Source organism: Elephas maximus, chromosome 17, assembly GCF_024166365.1.
Source record: "Elephas maximus indicus isolate mEleMax1 chromosome 17, mEleMax1 primary haplotype, whole genome shotgun sequence".
NCBI classification, from domain to species: domain Eukaryota; kingdom Metazoa; phylum Chordata; class Mammalia; order Proboscidea; family Elephantidae; genus Elephas; species Elephas maximus.
The window spans coordinates 69,053,869-69,071,925 of record NC_064835.1 but is presented as its reverse complement, the minus strand read 5'-3'; the positions used below and the strand labels follow the sequence as shown (position 1 = coordinate 69,071,925).

General features: G+C 35.9%; 1 protein-coding gene across 4 annotated transcripts; it reads left to right on the top strand.

Moving 5' to 3' along the window:
* Positions 1–718: 718 nt before the first annotated feature.
* Positions 719–15,935, top strand: ETAA1 (ETAA1 activator of ATR kinase). Of its 4 annotated transcripts, none has more exons than XM_049857085.1 (6): positions 719–1,079; positions 2,263–2,391; positions 2,665–2,741; positions 5,299–5,411; positions 5,657–7,716; positions 12,421–15,935. In XM_049857085.1, the coding sequence occupies exons 1-6, from the start codon at positions 857–859 to the stop codon at positions 12,537–12,539; spliced, it is 2,721 nt and encodes a 906-aa protein (XP_049713042.1). In that variant the 5' UTR covers positions 719–856; the 3' UTR covers positions 12,540–15,935. The 4 variants fall into 4 exon arrangements, with proteins under 4 accessions (XP_049713042.1, XP_049713043.1, XP_049713045.1 ...); XM_049857086.1 differs by having other exon boundaries at positions 990–1,079; positions 1,314–2,391; XM_049857088.1 differs by lacking the exons at positions 719–1,079; positions 2,263–2,391 and adding an exon at positions 2,866–2,939 and having other exon boundaries at positions 2,678–2,741.
* The last annotated feature ends 2,122 nt before the right edge of the window (positions 15,936–18,057 follow it).

The window sequence follows — 18,057 nt, the reverse complement described above, 5'->3', positions numbered from 1 at the left end:
GGGCAGTTCTACTCTGTCCTATGGGGTCGCTATGAGTCGGAATTGATTCCACAACACTGGGTTTGTTTTTCTGGTTTTTATGTTCCAACTTATAGGACAGAGTAGAACTGCCTCACTGGGTTTCCAAGGAACAGCTGGTGGATTCGAACTGCCAAACTTTTGGTTAGCAAATGAACACTTAACCACTGAGCCACCAAGGCACCTCCTACTAGTAGGAATTGATTGGACAGCAACCAGTTTAACGATATATTGAAACAGTTGAGCTTTGTATACTTACTTTTTATCTAGCAACCTTGTTATTTTATTAATAATTTATTCCTACTTTTAAAAAAGTTCACGTACATAACATACCATCTATGAAAAAATAGTTTTATTTCCTTTCCAATCTTTTCTCTTTTATTGTCTCTTCTTGACAAATACAAAAGCCCACAATAATGTGTATCTGAACAATTCGTACTTCTATTTGTAAGCTGAATTAAAAAATGCTGGTGAAGTCAACCATGCTCCCGCCATCACTACACTGGCCAGACTAAAGCCAAAAGCCAAAACCAAAACCACTACAGACTAAAAAATAAAATGTCCCCTAAATTCCCTGCCAATCAGGAGCAGTCCGAGCATCTGAGCCTAGGACTCCCCCAAGCACCATCAGGTCCGGCAGCGGAAGCGCGTACCGCCGGAACCCGGACCGCTCCGCCTCCTGCCTCGGCGCAGCCAATCAGCGGCCCCCTCTTACGCGGGGGCCCACCGGCCAAAATGGCGGCGGCCGTTGGCGTGGAGTCCCGTTCCTAGTGATGTTGCTCTTCTGGCGTTGTAAAATATGAAAGGAGAAGCGACTCGTGGAGGGGGGCCATAGGCGATGAGTCGGCGAAGAAAACATGGGGACGGCCCTGGCCCGAAGGACTCGCCGCGCCAAACGGCGGCGGCGGAGGACTTCAGCTCGATGGTCGAGCCAGGGAGGAGGCGGCTGAGGTCGACCTGCGGTTCCGGGCTCCGCGGGGCCGGAGAAGGGCTTCCCCCGCCAATGCGGCAGCAAGAGCAGCCTCCAGCAGCTGCTTCCTGCAGTAAAAGTAACCCTGAGGGTGAGACGTCGGCTGCGCGGCCTTCCCGGGCTTCTGCGTTGCAGCCCCACAGCCCAACTTGCAATCGGGATACGTGGGGTGCGGGTAGAGCCTGAACTGTGTTTTCCTTCTCTGGTCTTCGCCCCTCATGAGGCCAGGAATAACCCAGTGCCACTTCTCCCACGGTTTTAGTTCCAGAGTTTGAGAACTGCAGCCTTAGGACTGACTGCCCACCCCCTTGTCGTCTCTGCACAGGCTTGGGTCATGAGGTTTACCTGTTTGGGGAGGTCTGCTTTCTAGTCGTCAGCATTGGCGGAGCGAGGAGAAATATCTGAGCGGCCCTTTGCCCTCAACTTTTTTCCAGGGGAGTTAATTTCTTTTTTAATTCCTTTCCCTGAGTCGCCTTAGAAAAGAAGCTACGTGAAAAGTTTATTGCTCTTTCCTCTGCGTCTTAGTAACGCCACTCCTCTTCAGGAATGAACCGGAAATTCCTACGAATGCTAACCCTCAAAGTAGTAAACTAAGGCCCTGTAAATTTCGTTCTGATCGATTTTTGGTTTTCCATTTTAAAAAGCTTGTAGTAAACCCTGGCAGGAATTGAAGCCCATACAAAGACTTTTTTCTAGAGTGTCTTTAAATACGACTTTTGTCCAGTAATGCAGTTCTTAAAATCAACAAAAACAATTTTATGTAGAAATGCGAAAGTGATAGAAAAAGCTTCTCAAGAAGTAGATCACTAAATGCTTTTTGAAGTAATCAGTGTAGGTTGAATAGAGTTGGTGAAAAAGGGGCTACACAGCCTTTTTGCTGAAGTTTCCATGGGGATACATTTGACTTTTGAAACACTAGTAAATTACGAGTGGCTCCCCAAAGATTCCAGGACCCAGTGGTAATGAATAAATCACAGGTGGCTCTCGAAAGACTCCAAGACCCAGTGATAGTATCATTCATAGAGCTACTAGGTTATCTAAAAGCGTTTGATAATATTCTTAAGTTAAAACGCCGCATTTGTGAAATGCACAGATTTTTATGTGAAACAACCATTTCAGTTGTGCTTAAACTAATGTAATCATCTCTGGGAGAAAATTTTATATTGGACATTAAAAAGTAGCCTAAGCTGTTACCTTTTGACGTTTGGGTTTTATGAAGTAAAATGTTTTAAAATGCAATAATTGTTATTTGAATCATACATTGTTTTACATAGAAAGGTATGAAACACCAAAGAGAGTGCCGAAATTGGATTCACTGTCATCTGTCTTCAGTTCTCCTAACGATCCAGATGGACTAAATGATATCTTCTGGGATCAAAATTCTCCAATGACAAAGCAGTTAGGTAATTCATTATTAATGTTTTTATGTGTGTAAATATTTGATTAATGCTTAGGATTTAACTGAAATTTCAGTTGGCTAACACCATCTGGAACTTCGATATAGCAGATGTTTTTTGAGAATTTCATGTTATTTTATCACTATAATATTTATGTGATGTCGGAGTGTGTAGTGGTCTAACCATGCTAATTAAAATCATTTTCTAAGAAGTGACAGCTGTTTTTTAAAAAATTAAGTTTTTTGTTTACAATGTATAGAAATGTCTTTGTTTCTTTAGGTAAAGGAAGAAAAAAACAGATTTACACCACAGATAGTGATGAGATTTCACATATTGTTAATCGTATTGCTCCTCAGGTAAATATCACTAGTTTTATAGTTTACCTTAAAACAGTGAAAAACGTGTCACAAGTCTGTGTGCAGCTCATAAATGAAAAAATAATAACATTTTATCTTTTACAATTCTCTTTTCCAAAAATAGGGCAGTAAAGATCACTTTTACCTTTTCTACTTCCGAAATGCACGGTTTGACAAAAGGAACATACTATGAAATTGGTAACATATGTTTTCTTAAAAGTATATGTTGGTTTAATATTTTGAGTGATTTTGACTAAGCTTTGCCCTTACTTTGTGTTTAATGTTATTTGTTTAATATATGGCAGTATTTTTCAAGTTACTGAAATAATAGAATAAGGCAATTCATTAAACGTCTTGAGATTTTTTTGTGATTGAAATTTGCTTATTACCTGTATTTTACCTTTTCCTCATTTAAGCAGTTCTTCCTAATACTTACTGTCTTATAACATCATCAAGAAACACTTGTGGAAGTGGAAGGAACACTGGATTTGGAGTTAGTTCTGAATCTGCTCCTTTGTTGGATGCCCTTTGTCAAGTCACTTAAGCATTCAGTACCTCAATTTACTTAGCCATATGCTGGAATTATTTCTTGTCTTACTCTCCTCAAGGTATTATGAGGATTAAAATGGGTAACATATGTTAAAGTCAAACAGCTAGCCCAGTCAAATCTGTTGCTACTAGCTCTACATTCCATGTTTGGCATGTCACAGTAATTCATTTTACATAGGGTTCATTAGTTAAATAGTATTTATGCTGTGATACTACTTGTGTTACAGGTTAACAATAGATCTTTATTAATTATGGGTTTCACATGAATGGAACAAATAAAATGTGTTTGATCTGGCCAGCCTAAATAGTGATAGAAAGATAGTTGAGTAAATTTATGGAATCCTTTACCTAAATGGGCTGGAAATAATAGCTCATATAAAGAAATGGAAACAGTATGCAAGTGGTAGCTCGTGTAAAACAAAAAAGAAAAGTGAAATTAGTTTGGTTTTCAATGTTACCCCCGTCAACCGATCACTTTTAAAAAGTATATAAATCTTTGGGAGTATCAAGATCTGTTTAAAAGCTTGTGATGTTTTCAGAATTTGTTCTCAACATGGAACAGGTATTCATGTTGTTTATTTTTAGGTTAGTTCTTCTCTTCAAATTATTTAATTTCCCCTTAATGTTTTCAGAGGTGGCATATCTTCTTTTAATGTACACTTGCATTTTAATTGACAGCCATTTCACTTTCTTCAGCATACTTTTCATACAGTGTTGTTTGATTATGGTAGATATCTTTGTATCAGATTGATACAACTTTATACAGTGTACTCTTTAAGATTAAACAAAGAAATGTGTTTAAGTACCATGTACAGCACCTGGAATATAGTGAGAATCATTGTTATACAATTTTTAATAATGAAATATAAGAAATATATTTAGAAATAAGTAGTCATACATACAATGTATGTATATATAAAGTTGGACATTATAAAGATGTCATAATTCTCTAAAAATTGAAGGAACTTAAAATTACTCGCTAAATGGGCAAAAGTTCATAATTAAATTGCTAAGAATGTCATTTTCCATAAATTCAAAATTGTGTTGGAACAAAAAGGGGAGAATATTACATAGACGTGAACTGACATTTTGCTTAAGTCCAGCATTGTGGTAGGTGCTGAGATATTTTAAGAGTCTTTGCCTTCAAAAAAAAAAAAAAGTAACCTATAATCTAGGGATTTGATTTTTCCTCTTTTGTGTGGTAGTCATTTTGTTCATTCTAGGTAATAAAAAAATAGAGTAGAAAATGTGTCTTCTGTTTGATTTGTTGGTTTGGTTTCTTATCTAATACATAAAGCTCATTCTCTAATTTTTACATGGTCAGGTGACTGAAGGGCATAGCAAAAATATCCAGGACTAAAATGGCCTTTTCCTTGCTTTTATCTGGGTTCAACTTCTTTTTTTGCTTCCTCTACTTATTTTAGTTCTTATTCCTGTCTCATTGTCAACATCATTTCTCACCTTGGTCCTACTCCTCAGTTCTGACCCCAATTCCATCCAAGTGTTCTCAATTCAGGTCAACATGGATTATTCACTTTTAGGTAGAGATTACAATGGGGGAGGGGAAAATTTGGAGAATCAGATGATAAAGTATTCCATATGTATCTTCTTTTATTCTCAATTTTGATGACTTATGCCATACAGTTTATTTCTGATACTAATGTTTATTTTTACGAATATTTTAAGAAAACTGAAATAAGTTATTCAGTTTTTGGATAAAACATGAGCTTTTACTATTAAATATGCATTTCATAAATAATTTAATATTTAAAACTTTTTTTTTTAATTAGGAATCCCTAATTCTGAATTTTTCTTTTCCTGAAACATAAATGGATCACTTCTAACTTATTATTGCCATCTCATTGTTTTTGAGTTTGTTTGGTAACTAACTCTTAACAGAATTTATTGCTTTTGGAAAAAGTTCAAAGTAGTTAAAGTTTGTTTTCTTCCTTTCTACCTTTTGTGTGTGTGTGCGTGTGTGTGCATATTTTTTCCCCTTCTGCTAAAGGATGAAAAACCAACAACAAACTCCATGTTGGGCGTGTGGATTGGTGAAACTGCTATTCCTTGTACTCCCAGTGTAGCAAAAGGGAAATCAAGAGCAAAAATCAGCTGCACTAAGTGAGTTCAAACTTTTCTGGGATTCAGTGAAGCAAGTATTTTTAATAGTATTCTATTTTGGTTTTTGTTCATGAGTTAAAATGACTAGTACATTCTTTCCTTAGTTCTGACATGTAAAATTTTGAAGTTAAAATAATTGTGTTAAAGTTTCTATGTTTTAATATATGAAAACATGTTAAAAAAATTGAATATTTATAATGGCTCTTAGAACATTTCTCAGTTATAATTTTTTTAATATTTGATAGGTTAAAAACACAAAATCAAGAAGAAGAGCTTATGAAGTTGGCAAAGCAATTTGATAAAAATATGGAAGAACTGGATGTGATTCAAGAGCAGGACGATAGGAATTACGATTTTATCCAGGTGATTTCAGAAACAGAGACCTTAAATGATTATAAAGATAATGTAGAAATGCAGTCATTATGTCATATAGTTCCCGAAATGGATACTTTTATAATAAAGGAGCCAATGAGGGGAAACACCAAGATATCTGTGGGAGATGATCAAAATAGCAGCCACAAGTCATTTGACGAAAGTGTTGAAGCAGCCTTTAATGCCATTTTTGATGCCTCCACTCAGAAAAGTTGTGGGCAATTAAGCCAAGATCTGCCTGATTCTTTTTTGAACACCAGTAACACTACCTTTGGACAGAAAAGTACTTTGAAAGAGAAGAGCATTACTAATGAAACTCTGATCAGTGTAAACATGCAAAATAAAACCCCGGAATCACTTTCTTCTCGAGTAGATACTCCCATAATAACAAAATCATGTGTGACTTCCTCTACTAAGGAGCCAGAAACTTCTAATAAGCACAATCATCCATTTGCTGCCAGTGATTTTGAGGAGGATTGGGAAAAATTACTCAGAAATGAACCTTTTGTGATGCAAAACGTAGAAATGCCTGAACTCCTTCCTGTGCCTAAAACAACTCATGGTGCTGCTCACAAGGGTATTTATACTTTTAACAGGAAGAATGATAGAAGTCAATCAGGAATGAATACAAATCTAGATGCCAGGCTAAGTGACTCAAAAATTTTACCAGATCGTCCTTCAAGGACATATAACAGAGAATTAATAGATGCTGAAAAACATACATTTTTGCCAGACTCAAATGATAAACCAAACCGATTATCATCCTCTAGAAATAAAATGAAATTTGAGAAATCTTTCAATAAAGTTATTATTCAAAACAAAATTCAGGATTGTGCACTTGCATATAGTATGGGAAAAATAAAGGAAGATACCCCTACTAAGTTTACTCCTACTATAAATGCTTCTGAAAAGAAGTCTGTTTTGAACACAGAATGTTTTAATGAACGAAAATGTAAGCCCATTTTTAGTCAGCCTTTTAAGACACCTGCTAATACAGATCTTTTTGGCTCTGCACCTTCAGCCAGTAAAACCAAATCAGATGGTCAGCCAAATCAGGATAATGCAGCAGATTTAGGCCCTTTCCTGGATGACTGGAATGATCCATCCTTTGCCAGTGAAGTTATTAAAGCATGTCATCAATTAGAGAACACCTGGGAAACAGATGATGTAGACGATGACTTGTTATACAAAGCATGTGATGATATCGAAAGACTAACTCAGCAACCTGACATTAGAAAGGAGAGCAAGACATCAGAAACTACAGTTGAGACCAATAATAGTTGGAAACATGGAGCTACAAACATGTGTACTACATCTAAGCAGGGAAGTCGGTTGGTGCAATCAAAGCATTTGAATCTGGGCAGCATCACAGTGCAAACATCTTCCTTGACAAATAGCTCACAAATAGATAAATCAATGAAGATGGAGAAAGGGGAAGCCTGTAGAAATTTGCCAAGTATTTCAGGTGCCACAACCAATTTGACTTTGTACTCTAAGACCTCAAATGATGAGATCAAAAATGTGCATGTCTCTTGGAATAACACTGATGTTCCGAAAAAAGTGAGTAGCTCCAAATTGATTCTTGCCCGAAGTTCAAGTTTGGATGTGAGTTCAGGTCACATGAGTTCAGTAATTCCTACCACTAATAAGAAATTGAGTACCCAGCCTCTGTCTCACAGCACAGGGACAGATGAAACGCAGACTCATCTTCACAAAACAGTTAAATTTTCAAAGTACACGTTCACCAAGATGAAAAATTCTCAGACTCGTTCTCAGTTTAATCAAAATTGTGCAATAGGAAGTATGTCTGATACCAAACTTACACAGAATTTAGAGGAAAATAAAACTCCACCTGTCAACGCATTACATGAGGAGGCTTTTCAACAGCAGCCTTTGACAGAACTCTCTGAAACTTTGAAACAACCTTCAAAAGGTATGTATGAAATAATTTTCTTTTAAAAGTATCATTTTAGAAAGTAATTTGTGTTTCGAGTTTGTGTAAAGTATAAGAGAAAAACCATTCTATGGTGTTTAACTGTGTTTCTTAAAGGGATTCTTAAAAATAATTGAGCCCTGGTGCTGCAGTGGTTTAAGAGCTGTGGCTGCTAATCAAAAGGTTGACAGTTCAAATCCACCAGCCACTCCTTGGAAACCCTATGGGGCAGTTCTACTCTATCCTGTAGGGTTGTTGTGAGTTGGAATCTAGGGCAATGGGTGTGGTTTGGTTTGGTTTTATACAGAGTGGCATATTTTTCAAAAGGCTACATGAATTCTTTCCTTCCACTTAATACAGTAAGTGGCAGATAGTAGGCATTCAGTAAACTTTATTGAGTGGTTTATGAATTATTTCCTGGAAAATCACACTTTTAGGAATATGTATTCTTGTAGTTTTAAGATTGTGTTTACTAAATATCTCGCTGTATCAAAACTTGAGTATTCTAGGTCTACTTTTAGCAAAGCATTGAGGCGAACAGTATCTGAAAATTTAGAGCATTCTGAACACCTTTGCTGATATAATATCTGATATAAAACTCAGTTGGGGCAGAATTGTGATTTATTTACCTGATCTAATCTGTCACCTTTAATTTTTCTCATTCCTCTCCCCCTCCCGAATTCTCTATTCTGTCAATGTGTTCCATGTCTCTACCTCAAAAAATGATTCTTGAAACTATACATTATTCTCATTCGTTACTGCTGCCACCCTTGCCCAAGCCAAGACTAGTTGACTACTGCAGTTTCTAGACTAGACTACTGCAGTTCTTTCACCTGTCCTTTTCAATTCTAGTCTCCACACAGCAGGGTAATCTTTTAAAAACATAGGCAAACCTGGCATTCCTATGCTTAAAACAACCGTAAGTGCCGGCCTATCATATTTAAATAAAATACTGACTTTACCCTGACCTACAAGGTCGTGCGTTACCTCTCCTTGACCTGCCTGTCCATCCTATTCTATTCCACTTTTTCCTCTGCCTACTAAACCGCAGCTATATCTGCTGTCTTTCACTTCTTCAAAAAGGATAGTTTCTTTCCTGATTCAGAAACTTTGACCATGCAATCCTCTTTGACTAAAAAGTACTCCTTCCTGACACTTGCCTCTTATCCTACCCTCTTTGATTGATGCCTTCTTATCTTTTGGTCTCAATTTAAGTATTTCCCTCTCACAGAGGCCCTCCTTGACCAGTCTGTAAGTCACCTTTCTCCTTGTTATTTTCTATCTGTCTTAACTTCATTTTTTTAAAATCACAGTTTGCAATTAAATATTTATTTATAATGGCCTGTCTTATAGGTGAATACCATAGCATATGGCACTTAGAAGAAACCCTGGTGGTGTAGTGGTTAAGTGCTGCGGCTGCTAACCAAAGGATCAGCAGTTCGAATCCGCCAGGCGCTCCTTGGTAACTCTATGGAGCAGTTCTACTCTGTGCTCTAGGGTCGCTATGAGTCGGAATCGACTCGACAGCACTGGGTTTGGTTGTTTGGTTATGGCACTTAGAAGGTGCTGAATAAATATTTGAATGAACATCGTGCAATATGATGTGAAGAGTCTGTTACTCACTCATACCGTTACACTTTTTAAAAGGACATAGAATATCTGGCATAACTCAGTGCTTGCTTATAGCCTCATGTCTTCTCAGATGCTGTTTCCTTCACCAGAAACATAGTTCCCTCACGTCCACACACCACTTGTCTTCTAAGATCCAGTGTGTTTCTAACCACTGAGGGTGATTTGGATTCATTTTCTTTGGGTTTCTCCAGTATCCTGTGCTAATTTTTGTGGTAGCATTTACTGTGCTGGTTTGTAATGATAGATTTTCTTAATTAATCTCTAACAGTTTAACAGTATGTGATCATTTTTTGTTGTTTAGATTTGAGATGATGCTTCCGTTGGCATTACTGCTACCGCTTTCCTATTTCAGTGACCCCTTTTTAAAAACTTTTTATGACGATTGTGTGCTAGTTTTTTTTTTGTTAAAGCAGTACAGAATAATTTGAAGTAAGAAAGCTAAGTCCCCTGTTTTTCCTTTCCTAGAGAGAGAGAAATAGTCCTCTCTTTCTCCTCTCCCCCTTCAGAGGAAGCCATTGTTAACAGTTTGGCACACATCATTTAGTATTTTCTATGCATGTAAGAGTGTGTGTGTGTGTGTACACATACATTATTTGTGTGTGTGTGTTTGTGTAGATTTATTATATACTGTGTAACTACTATTTGACAGCTTGCTTTTGCTTTCACTTAGTACAGATTGCATCTGTCATTTTATTGACTGTTAGTAGTATGTCATTATGTGGATGTACCATAAATAATTTAACTATTTCCTTAATGATGTTTGTTTAGATTATTTGTGGTTTTTAGTAATCACAATACTATAGTGAATATCCTTCTGCATAGATACCTTATACAGTTGTATTTTCTAATTTGTAGAAAATTAATGTCAGAGAATGTTTTGAATTTTGAAGGATATAACCAAATTGCCTTCCAAAAAAGCTACAGTAATACAAAAAAGTTAATTCTTACCAACACTGAAAATGAATATTTATTTACATTATAGCCCACATTCGATATTTTGAAACTTTTTAAATGATTGTCTATCTGTAAGAATTTCAAATATTTAAATTTATATTAAAGTGAGTATATTGTAAGTAATTGGACCATACCCGTATTTCATTAAAGACTAAATCTCTTTGGAGTATGTGAATTTCCCCAAAATACCTATTTATTATCGGATCTGGGTTTTTTATGGATAAATAATCTGCTTTCAGTTTGCTTATCAGTTTTTTCTTTAAATTATTGATAACACGTCATCTCTTAATTACCACTAACCTTGTTGATATTTTCTATTGTTTCTCCTTCCTTTTATTTTAAAATGCAAAACCCACTGAACTATATCATTGCTTTAAGGCTGGTGTTGACAGACTAGCCAGTCCAGATCCAGCCTGCAACCTGTTTTTTGTACAGCCAGGAAGTTAAAAATGGTTTTTACATTTTTAAGTGGTTGAAAATAGACCAAAAGAAGGATATATTTCATGACGTTTGATAATTATATGAAATTGAAATTTCTTTGTTCACAAATGAAGTCCTATTTGAACACAGGCACTGTATTTGCTTATGTATTATATATGGCTGTTTCGATGCTATAATGGCAGAGTTGAACAGTTGCAGCAAGAAACCGTATGGCCCCCAGAGGCTGACATTTTTACATTCTGATCCTTTATAGAACAAATTTGTTGACCCATGCTTTAGGATAAAAATTAAGAAGAGCCATTTTTGCTTTGTACCTTGCAGTAGTTTGAGACTTTTATTTTTAGATTGAGTTAAAGCAATCCCATTTCTGATTATACCAAGATAAGGAAGGGGAGACAGATGATGTATTTTGGGAACATTATTCTCTTAGTTAACAAGAGAAATGTTTTATTAACAGGTAAATTCTGAGTCTTTATCTAGGTGTCAATATAAATAATATTTCTCTGCTGACGGTGTTATGGTTCTTACTTACTTTTCTGAAAAACAATTTTACAACATAAACAATATTACCAATGAAAGGTGGTTTGAGTATGTGTCAGGGTGATGGTCTTAAATTTTTTTTAATATTTAAATCAGACAGTAGGTTTGTTAATTTTAAAGTTTGATTATCAACATTACATAGATAATCTCATATTCTAGTTAAAAGTGACTTAACTGTGGAATTAAATTCACTCTTTTAGAACTCTGTTTTAGCAGAAAAGAAATTGGATGTGTTATTAAAGTGGAACTTACATTCCTTTACTTAATTTAAAACTTATTATTTATTTTCTAGTATATTTATCTAAAATATACACTAGGGTAAGTGGAACTTACATTCCTTTACGTAATTTAAAACTTATTATTTATTTTCTAGTATATTTATCTAAAATATACACTAGGGTATGCTACATAAGAATATATCAAAATACCTTCACATTTTTATATATTAAAAAGGCATTAAAATTATAGATTTTATTCTGGTATTCTGCTTTTTCAAATAATTTTCTAATGTTTATATAAAATGTGTATTCCAAGTAAATATATAATCTTTAACAGTGAGTAACAGGTGGCCACATTTAAATTTGTCGACATGAGAGATTTCACTTTGAAAGATTTCCTTAGTGCCTAAAATGAAAGCCTTGTAGCTCTATAGAGAAAAAGATATCAATATTAAGATAGCTTATCTTGTAGTAAAAGTGCACTATTGAGGTATTGATACCAGTATACTTTGATATCCATTATATTTTGACTACTTTTATATTAAAATTTATATAATATTTAAAATCCCAGATTGTTTATTTTTAAAACACATTCATTTGTAGATTATATGAATTGGATACTAGTTCCACAAGAGTTATTTGGTGGGTAATCAGAATAAACATAGATTTTAATCAAATGAATTTTATCACTGTGTAAAAGAGAACATCAGACGGGGCAGGTCAATCAGCGCGTTATTTTCCTTTGACCTGGATGGAGCACTCCATCTGTGTGTATGTTCTTGGGATCTTATATCTGGTAGCTCAGTGTGATTTAATAGCCAAACCAGTGTGGCAGATCTAGGTATTCAAAAAGTAACCATACTCAGATTGACTTCACAGTATATCAAACTGATGTTTGTATGTTTTGTTTAATGTTTAGAGGAAGAAGAGAAAAATAGAAAATGTTCTCCTGAAGAGATTCAGAGAAAGAGACAAGAGGCACTGGTTCGAAGGATGGCCAGAGCACGAGCATCCTCCCTAAGTGCAGCTCCCACTTAACGTCTCTAATGGCATGTTGGTTGGAAGACTTACAGAGACTCTTGATGACTATCCATGATAGGAAAAAATTTTTTTCTTGATTTCTCTGTGAGAAATTTAATACTGAATTATAAAGCATGGACTTCTTTATTATTTAATAAATCAGTGTTTGCAATGGTAAATGAAACCTTTCCCTGCAGATGTACGCAAAAGTAATCACATGTAAGTTTTGAGAATTCGAGAAAGTTAATTATGTACTAGAATTTTACAGAGGGCAGCGATTATATTTTTAAATACTGTGATTGCAGAGGGCCCTCAGAGAGTAGGCGGTCTGCTTCATTTTTGTTGTGGTAAGTTTTTTCCTAATACCACGCTTCAGCTTGCTAAGATCATAGGGACTATTTTATGTAGTTTTACTTTCAATAACTGCTGCTTAAGTTTTTTTTACACATTTCTGAATTTTAATACTTCCATGTTTCTAGGAACATGGTAGGAAATAAAGGACAAATTTATTTATTTGTAAAGAAATTACTAATTTTTTAATATTTTAATATTCCTAAACATACGTTTTGAAAACTTTCCAATATTTTTAGGGAATAATACTCATTTAAGTTACCTAGTTTAGAAAAATAGAAATAGTAGGTTGCCTGTATAAGCAGTGTGGCATCCTTAACGTTCTGACCTGGCTGAAATCCCAGAGGTGTTCTGGTCGAGCTTTATTATTGTTTAGGTGAAAAAATGAGTGCTGGGAATCTCAAAGTCACAAGGCAGGTTGAAACCGTGCAGGGAGTAGGGTGATGTCTTTGAATGCCTAGACAGTTATACCATTTACTTCAGAGTATTGGTACATAATTTGAGGGAACATTAATTATTTTATAGTATAAAACTAAAAAAAAAGTAATTAGAAGCACATTAAGGACTGTTTAATAATAATGCTTATTTCTACTTATTTTATATTAAAGAATTACTCTTTAGGATATAAAATTGAAGATCTTTTTTCTTTTGTTTTCCATAACTATGTAATTTTTCTCCTTGATTAATATACTGACTTTACTAATTTCTTCTCTACTACTCCACCCCCCCCTTTTTTTTTTTACCTGTTTGGAACTTGCTGAGCAAAAAATAGAAATCTAACCAGGGGGCATAAGCAGGAAAGGCATTTTATTACTCCTACATGACTTCTGAAGAAACTTATAGATGGGAAGCACCTATCATAGTATTTACCACTATTCAGATACCTTAGATCTGTGGTAATACAGACATAATTATAGCCATTTTAAGTTATTGCTGTGTAAGCATATGTCATTTTCTAAATTGTACTTTCACACACACAGTGGAGTAACACACACTGAAACCCATAAACCCGTTGCCATTGAGTCAATTCCGACTCACAGCAACCCTAAAGGACGGAGTCGAGCTGCCCCATAGGGTTTCCAAGGAGCGCCTGGTGGATTCCAACTGCCGACCTTTTGGTTAGCTGCTGTAGCTCTTAACCACTACACCACCAGAGCTTCCAAACACATACTAGGTTACCTTTATTACTTGTTTAAGGATACGTAGTAACCTCAGTAAATATAGGTCATTTTCTATGTAAGAAAATGAAGAACTGAGACTGAGAACCTTTATCTTTCCCTAAAGCGTCTATACTGTGTTCTGCCCCTGCTTTGGATATCTATCTCTTTGCTTAAGCTCTTTCCTGCTTACCATTTGCTTCCTCTGAAGTGCCTTTAGCTTGTTTTTTGTCTGTTCATTAATACTCAGCCTGGTGAGTCTCAGTTTCTCTGAAACTTAGCTGAGCCGCCTCCCTGAAATTGATTTCTTCTCTCTGATCATGATGGTATTATTCCTTGTATTATTCATAGGGCAGTTCTATAACGCTTTATGTGTTCTGTTTTGTATGTCTTATAGTAGTGTTTCTAAAACTTATCATTTGGTGTCTCTTTCGTTTTTTTGCCCTCTTCTCATACAGCCTATACTGTTAATTACGTGATAGTTTTCTTAAAAGTCATCTCCGTTCTCTTTAAAAGGAAACTTTATAGCAATTCTGGATGGTGGGTGGTTTAGTGGCCCAGGACATCTGAACCTGACCATGTTTGGGTTTTTAGGATTACTCCTGCTGTTCATAACACTCTGTTTTTCAATCCTCTGATCCGTCTTCTTTATCCATTGTTGGAAACACCACAGGTTGAATGGCCCATGAATGAGCAAGCAGAAGGCTGCCTAAATAGTTTGGCTTAGCTCTTTTCCAGTCTCAGGGAATCTGTCTCCACAGTGAGACGGGACAACTGGTAGGCCTGGGAGCTCTGCTCCAGCCCAAGCACCATTGCTGTTTCTGTGTCTCAGGTTCACCTTAGAAAGACTGATGCCAATAATGCCATTATTGCAGGGACGAGCTTATTGCAGAATAAATCCTACTCTTATTACTCTTTTCCTGCTGCAGATGGGCAGCCCTGATCCCAGAAAGACTTGGATTGCTTATTACAGTCTTAGTCAGTGGCATGCAGATACATACCACATCTTGGGAACCACTGCTTTATCTCATTATACATTACCCTATTGTCACTAGCTTTTTGAGTTAGTTTTTTAAACTTTTTAAGTTCGTTGGTAAGAGACACCATACTCATCTCTGTCCATCCAATACTGATAGTAGTTACTTACGAAACGTTGAATGGATTTGGGCAGCTTTGCCCCACTTGAAGCAACTTGACTTTGCTTCTCTGAGTTTAAGAGTTGAAAATCTTTCTAGGAACAGTTCAAATTTTTTTATTAAACATTTAAATAGGACTGTACTGTCATGGTCAACTATACTGTCATCTATAGAAACTTCACAAGAACTAGTGGCCTATAGAAATTACCCAAATCTACAGGAAGTGTAGCGTTTCAGGCACGGTGCCAAAACTGTCATGAGAATTCTGTAGTTCCCTTAATTTTATAGCTCAGGAGAATTGTCTCTTAATTCCAACTTCTGTTACAAATTATTCCTGTCTTTTATATGACAGTGGGTGGGTGTATGTGTGTTGATTATATAAATCCACATAGTCACTTTTTTATATTATTAAACAGAGAAATACATAAGATGTATAGCTAATCTAAAATGTCTTCATTGCGCTTTATTATTTTAGTAAAGCCTGGGTGTTCTGGTTTTAAATTATTGGGGAAAACTTTATTGCCTGCCAGTGGCATACCTCAAGCTGCTAGTAAAACTTGGGTCCTGGTAATAAAATTAAAGTTTCTGGTTAGATGCACACTATATAGAGCAGTGGTATTCAAACTTCTTAGTCTTGGGCCCTTTTTACAGTCTTACAAGTGGAGGACCCCAAAAAGCTTTTGCTTATATGTGTTACATCTACTGATATTTACCATATTAGAAATTGAATATTTGTTGGTTTATTTAAAAATAAAATCATTAAATGTTAACATGTTTCTGTGAAATTAATTCTCTAAAACAAAAAATTTAATGAGAAAAGTAGCATTGTTTACATTTTTGGCAAATCTCATATCTGATTATAGAAGACAGCTAGAGCCATATGTTTCTACATTTAACTTGTTGCAATATGTCGTTATGGTTGAAGTATATGAAAAAAGCCCAGTCTCACATAGATACATAGTTGGGAAAAGGGTAAGTATTTTAATAGTCTTCAGATAATTTGGATGTCGCCAAAACCTGAGAAGTGGCAATTTCTTAAAAGTTAGTTGTGACTTTTGTTACTAGCTGAGATGGAATAGCAAAGAGTGGATTTACCCTTCCTACTGAAACAGCCAAATTCAAAACAAAAACAAAAAACCTGATAACCTACATTAAAAATGGATTTCAAGATCACTTCAACAAATGAATTGAGCCCTAAAATTTCTCCAGCTTTCTGGGCTGTGATGCAAGGAAGGGGAACTGAGACAGAACCTAGCAGACTCTCTAAGTTGAGGAAATGGAACTGAGAGTCAGGAGAGACCAAGACAGAGCTCACAGGACAGAGGACCAGTGAGGAGAGAGTACACAGAATTCCAGAGGTCTATAGAGAAACCCTCGAGCATTTAGCTCAACTAATCAATGCATGTATGTGAAGAAAGGCATATGAAAGGATTAGAAGGATCAGTGTGTGGTGCTTACATGGGCCTAATAACAGCGCCTGTTCCCACAAGCCGCAGGGGACTGGGTAGTTCTTGCTTCAGTAAACCAAGACAAAACCAAACCCTTTGCCATTGAGTCGATTCCAACTCATAGTGACCTTATGTGTTACAGAGTAGAACTGCTCCATAAGGTTTTCCTGGCTGTAATCTTTATGGAAGCGCATCACCAGCCTTGGAGCATCCATGGAGCTGCTTAGTGGATCCTAACCAACAACAGTTGACCAGAAACTGTGTGTGCCACCAGAACTGCCTCATAAAAAAGGAAAGTAACTAGCCTTATATTAAGCACTGCTATGGCCCCTACCCAGCAAATCATAAAAACAAAATCCAAAAGAATCAAATGCATAACTGCATCCTAGAAGAAAGGTCAAAAATATTCATAGGAAAATAAAAAAATATCCAGCACCTAATGAGATAAATTTTACACTATCTGGCGTCCTATTAAAGATCAGCACGCAAAGAAAAAAACCATCAATGTTAATACTAAATTAAAGCTGACTTAGAGCTGACACAGATGTTAGAAATAACAGATAAAGACATTAGAAGTTATTAATACTGTATTCTATGTTTTCAAGAAGTTAAGTAGAAACGAGGATATAAAAAGGACCGAAATAGAACTTCTGGAGATAAAAAATAACAATGAGGTAAAAAATACGCTAGGTAGGATTAATGGCTGATTAGACTTCACAGAAGAAAAGGTTACTGAGCTTGAAGACAGCAAGGGAAATTAACCAAAATGAAGCAAAGGAAATTTTTGAAAAGAGCATCAGTGTACTGTTAAATTCAAGCAGCCTATTTTATGGTTAATGGGAGCCACTGAAGGCGTTAGGTGTGGACAGTAATAATTGCTAAAAGCTTCCAAACTTGATGAAAAATATAAACCCACAGATCTAAAAAGCTGGACAAACCCCAAGGACAAGAAAACGTGAATATGATACCAAGCCACATCATATCCAGTAATAAAGGGAAAATCTCAAAAGGAGACAAAAAGGCATGCTACAGACAGAGGAAAAAAGATGAGTACCAGATTTCTCACCAGAAACAATGCAAGTGAAAAGAGTGGAAGAGACATCTTTATCGAAAGAAAAAAATGTCAATCTAGAATTCTGTACCCATTAAAGGTACCTTTCAAAAAACAAACGTAAAATAAAAGTTTTTATTCAGACATGCAAAAGCTACAAGAATCCATCACGTGCACACAAGAAATATCTAAAGGAAATCTTTCACACAGAAAAAATACTAGATGGAAATACGGATCTAAGCAAAGGAATGATGAGCACCAAAAATGGTTAACACGTGGGTAAATACAGTAAAACCTGCGAAAGCTAGAACTCGGGTAAGGTGGAAACCTGTCAGAGAAGGAAAACTCATCCCATATTGTAAGTTAAATGGCAAGAAGGGAAGGCAATCATTG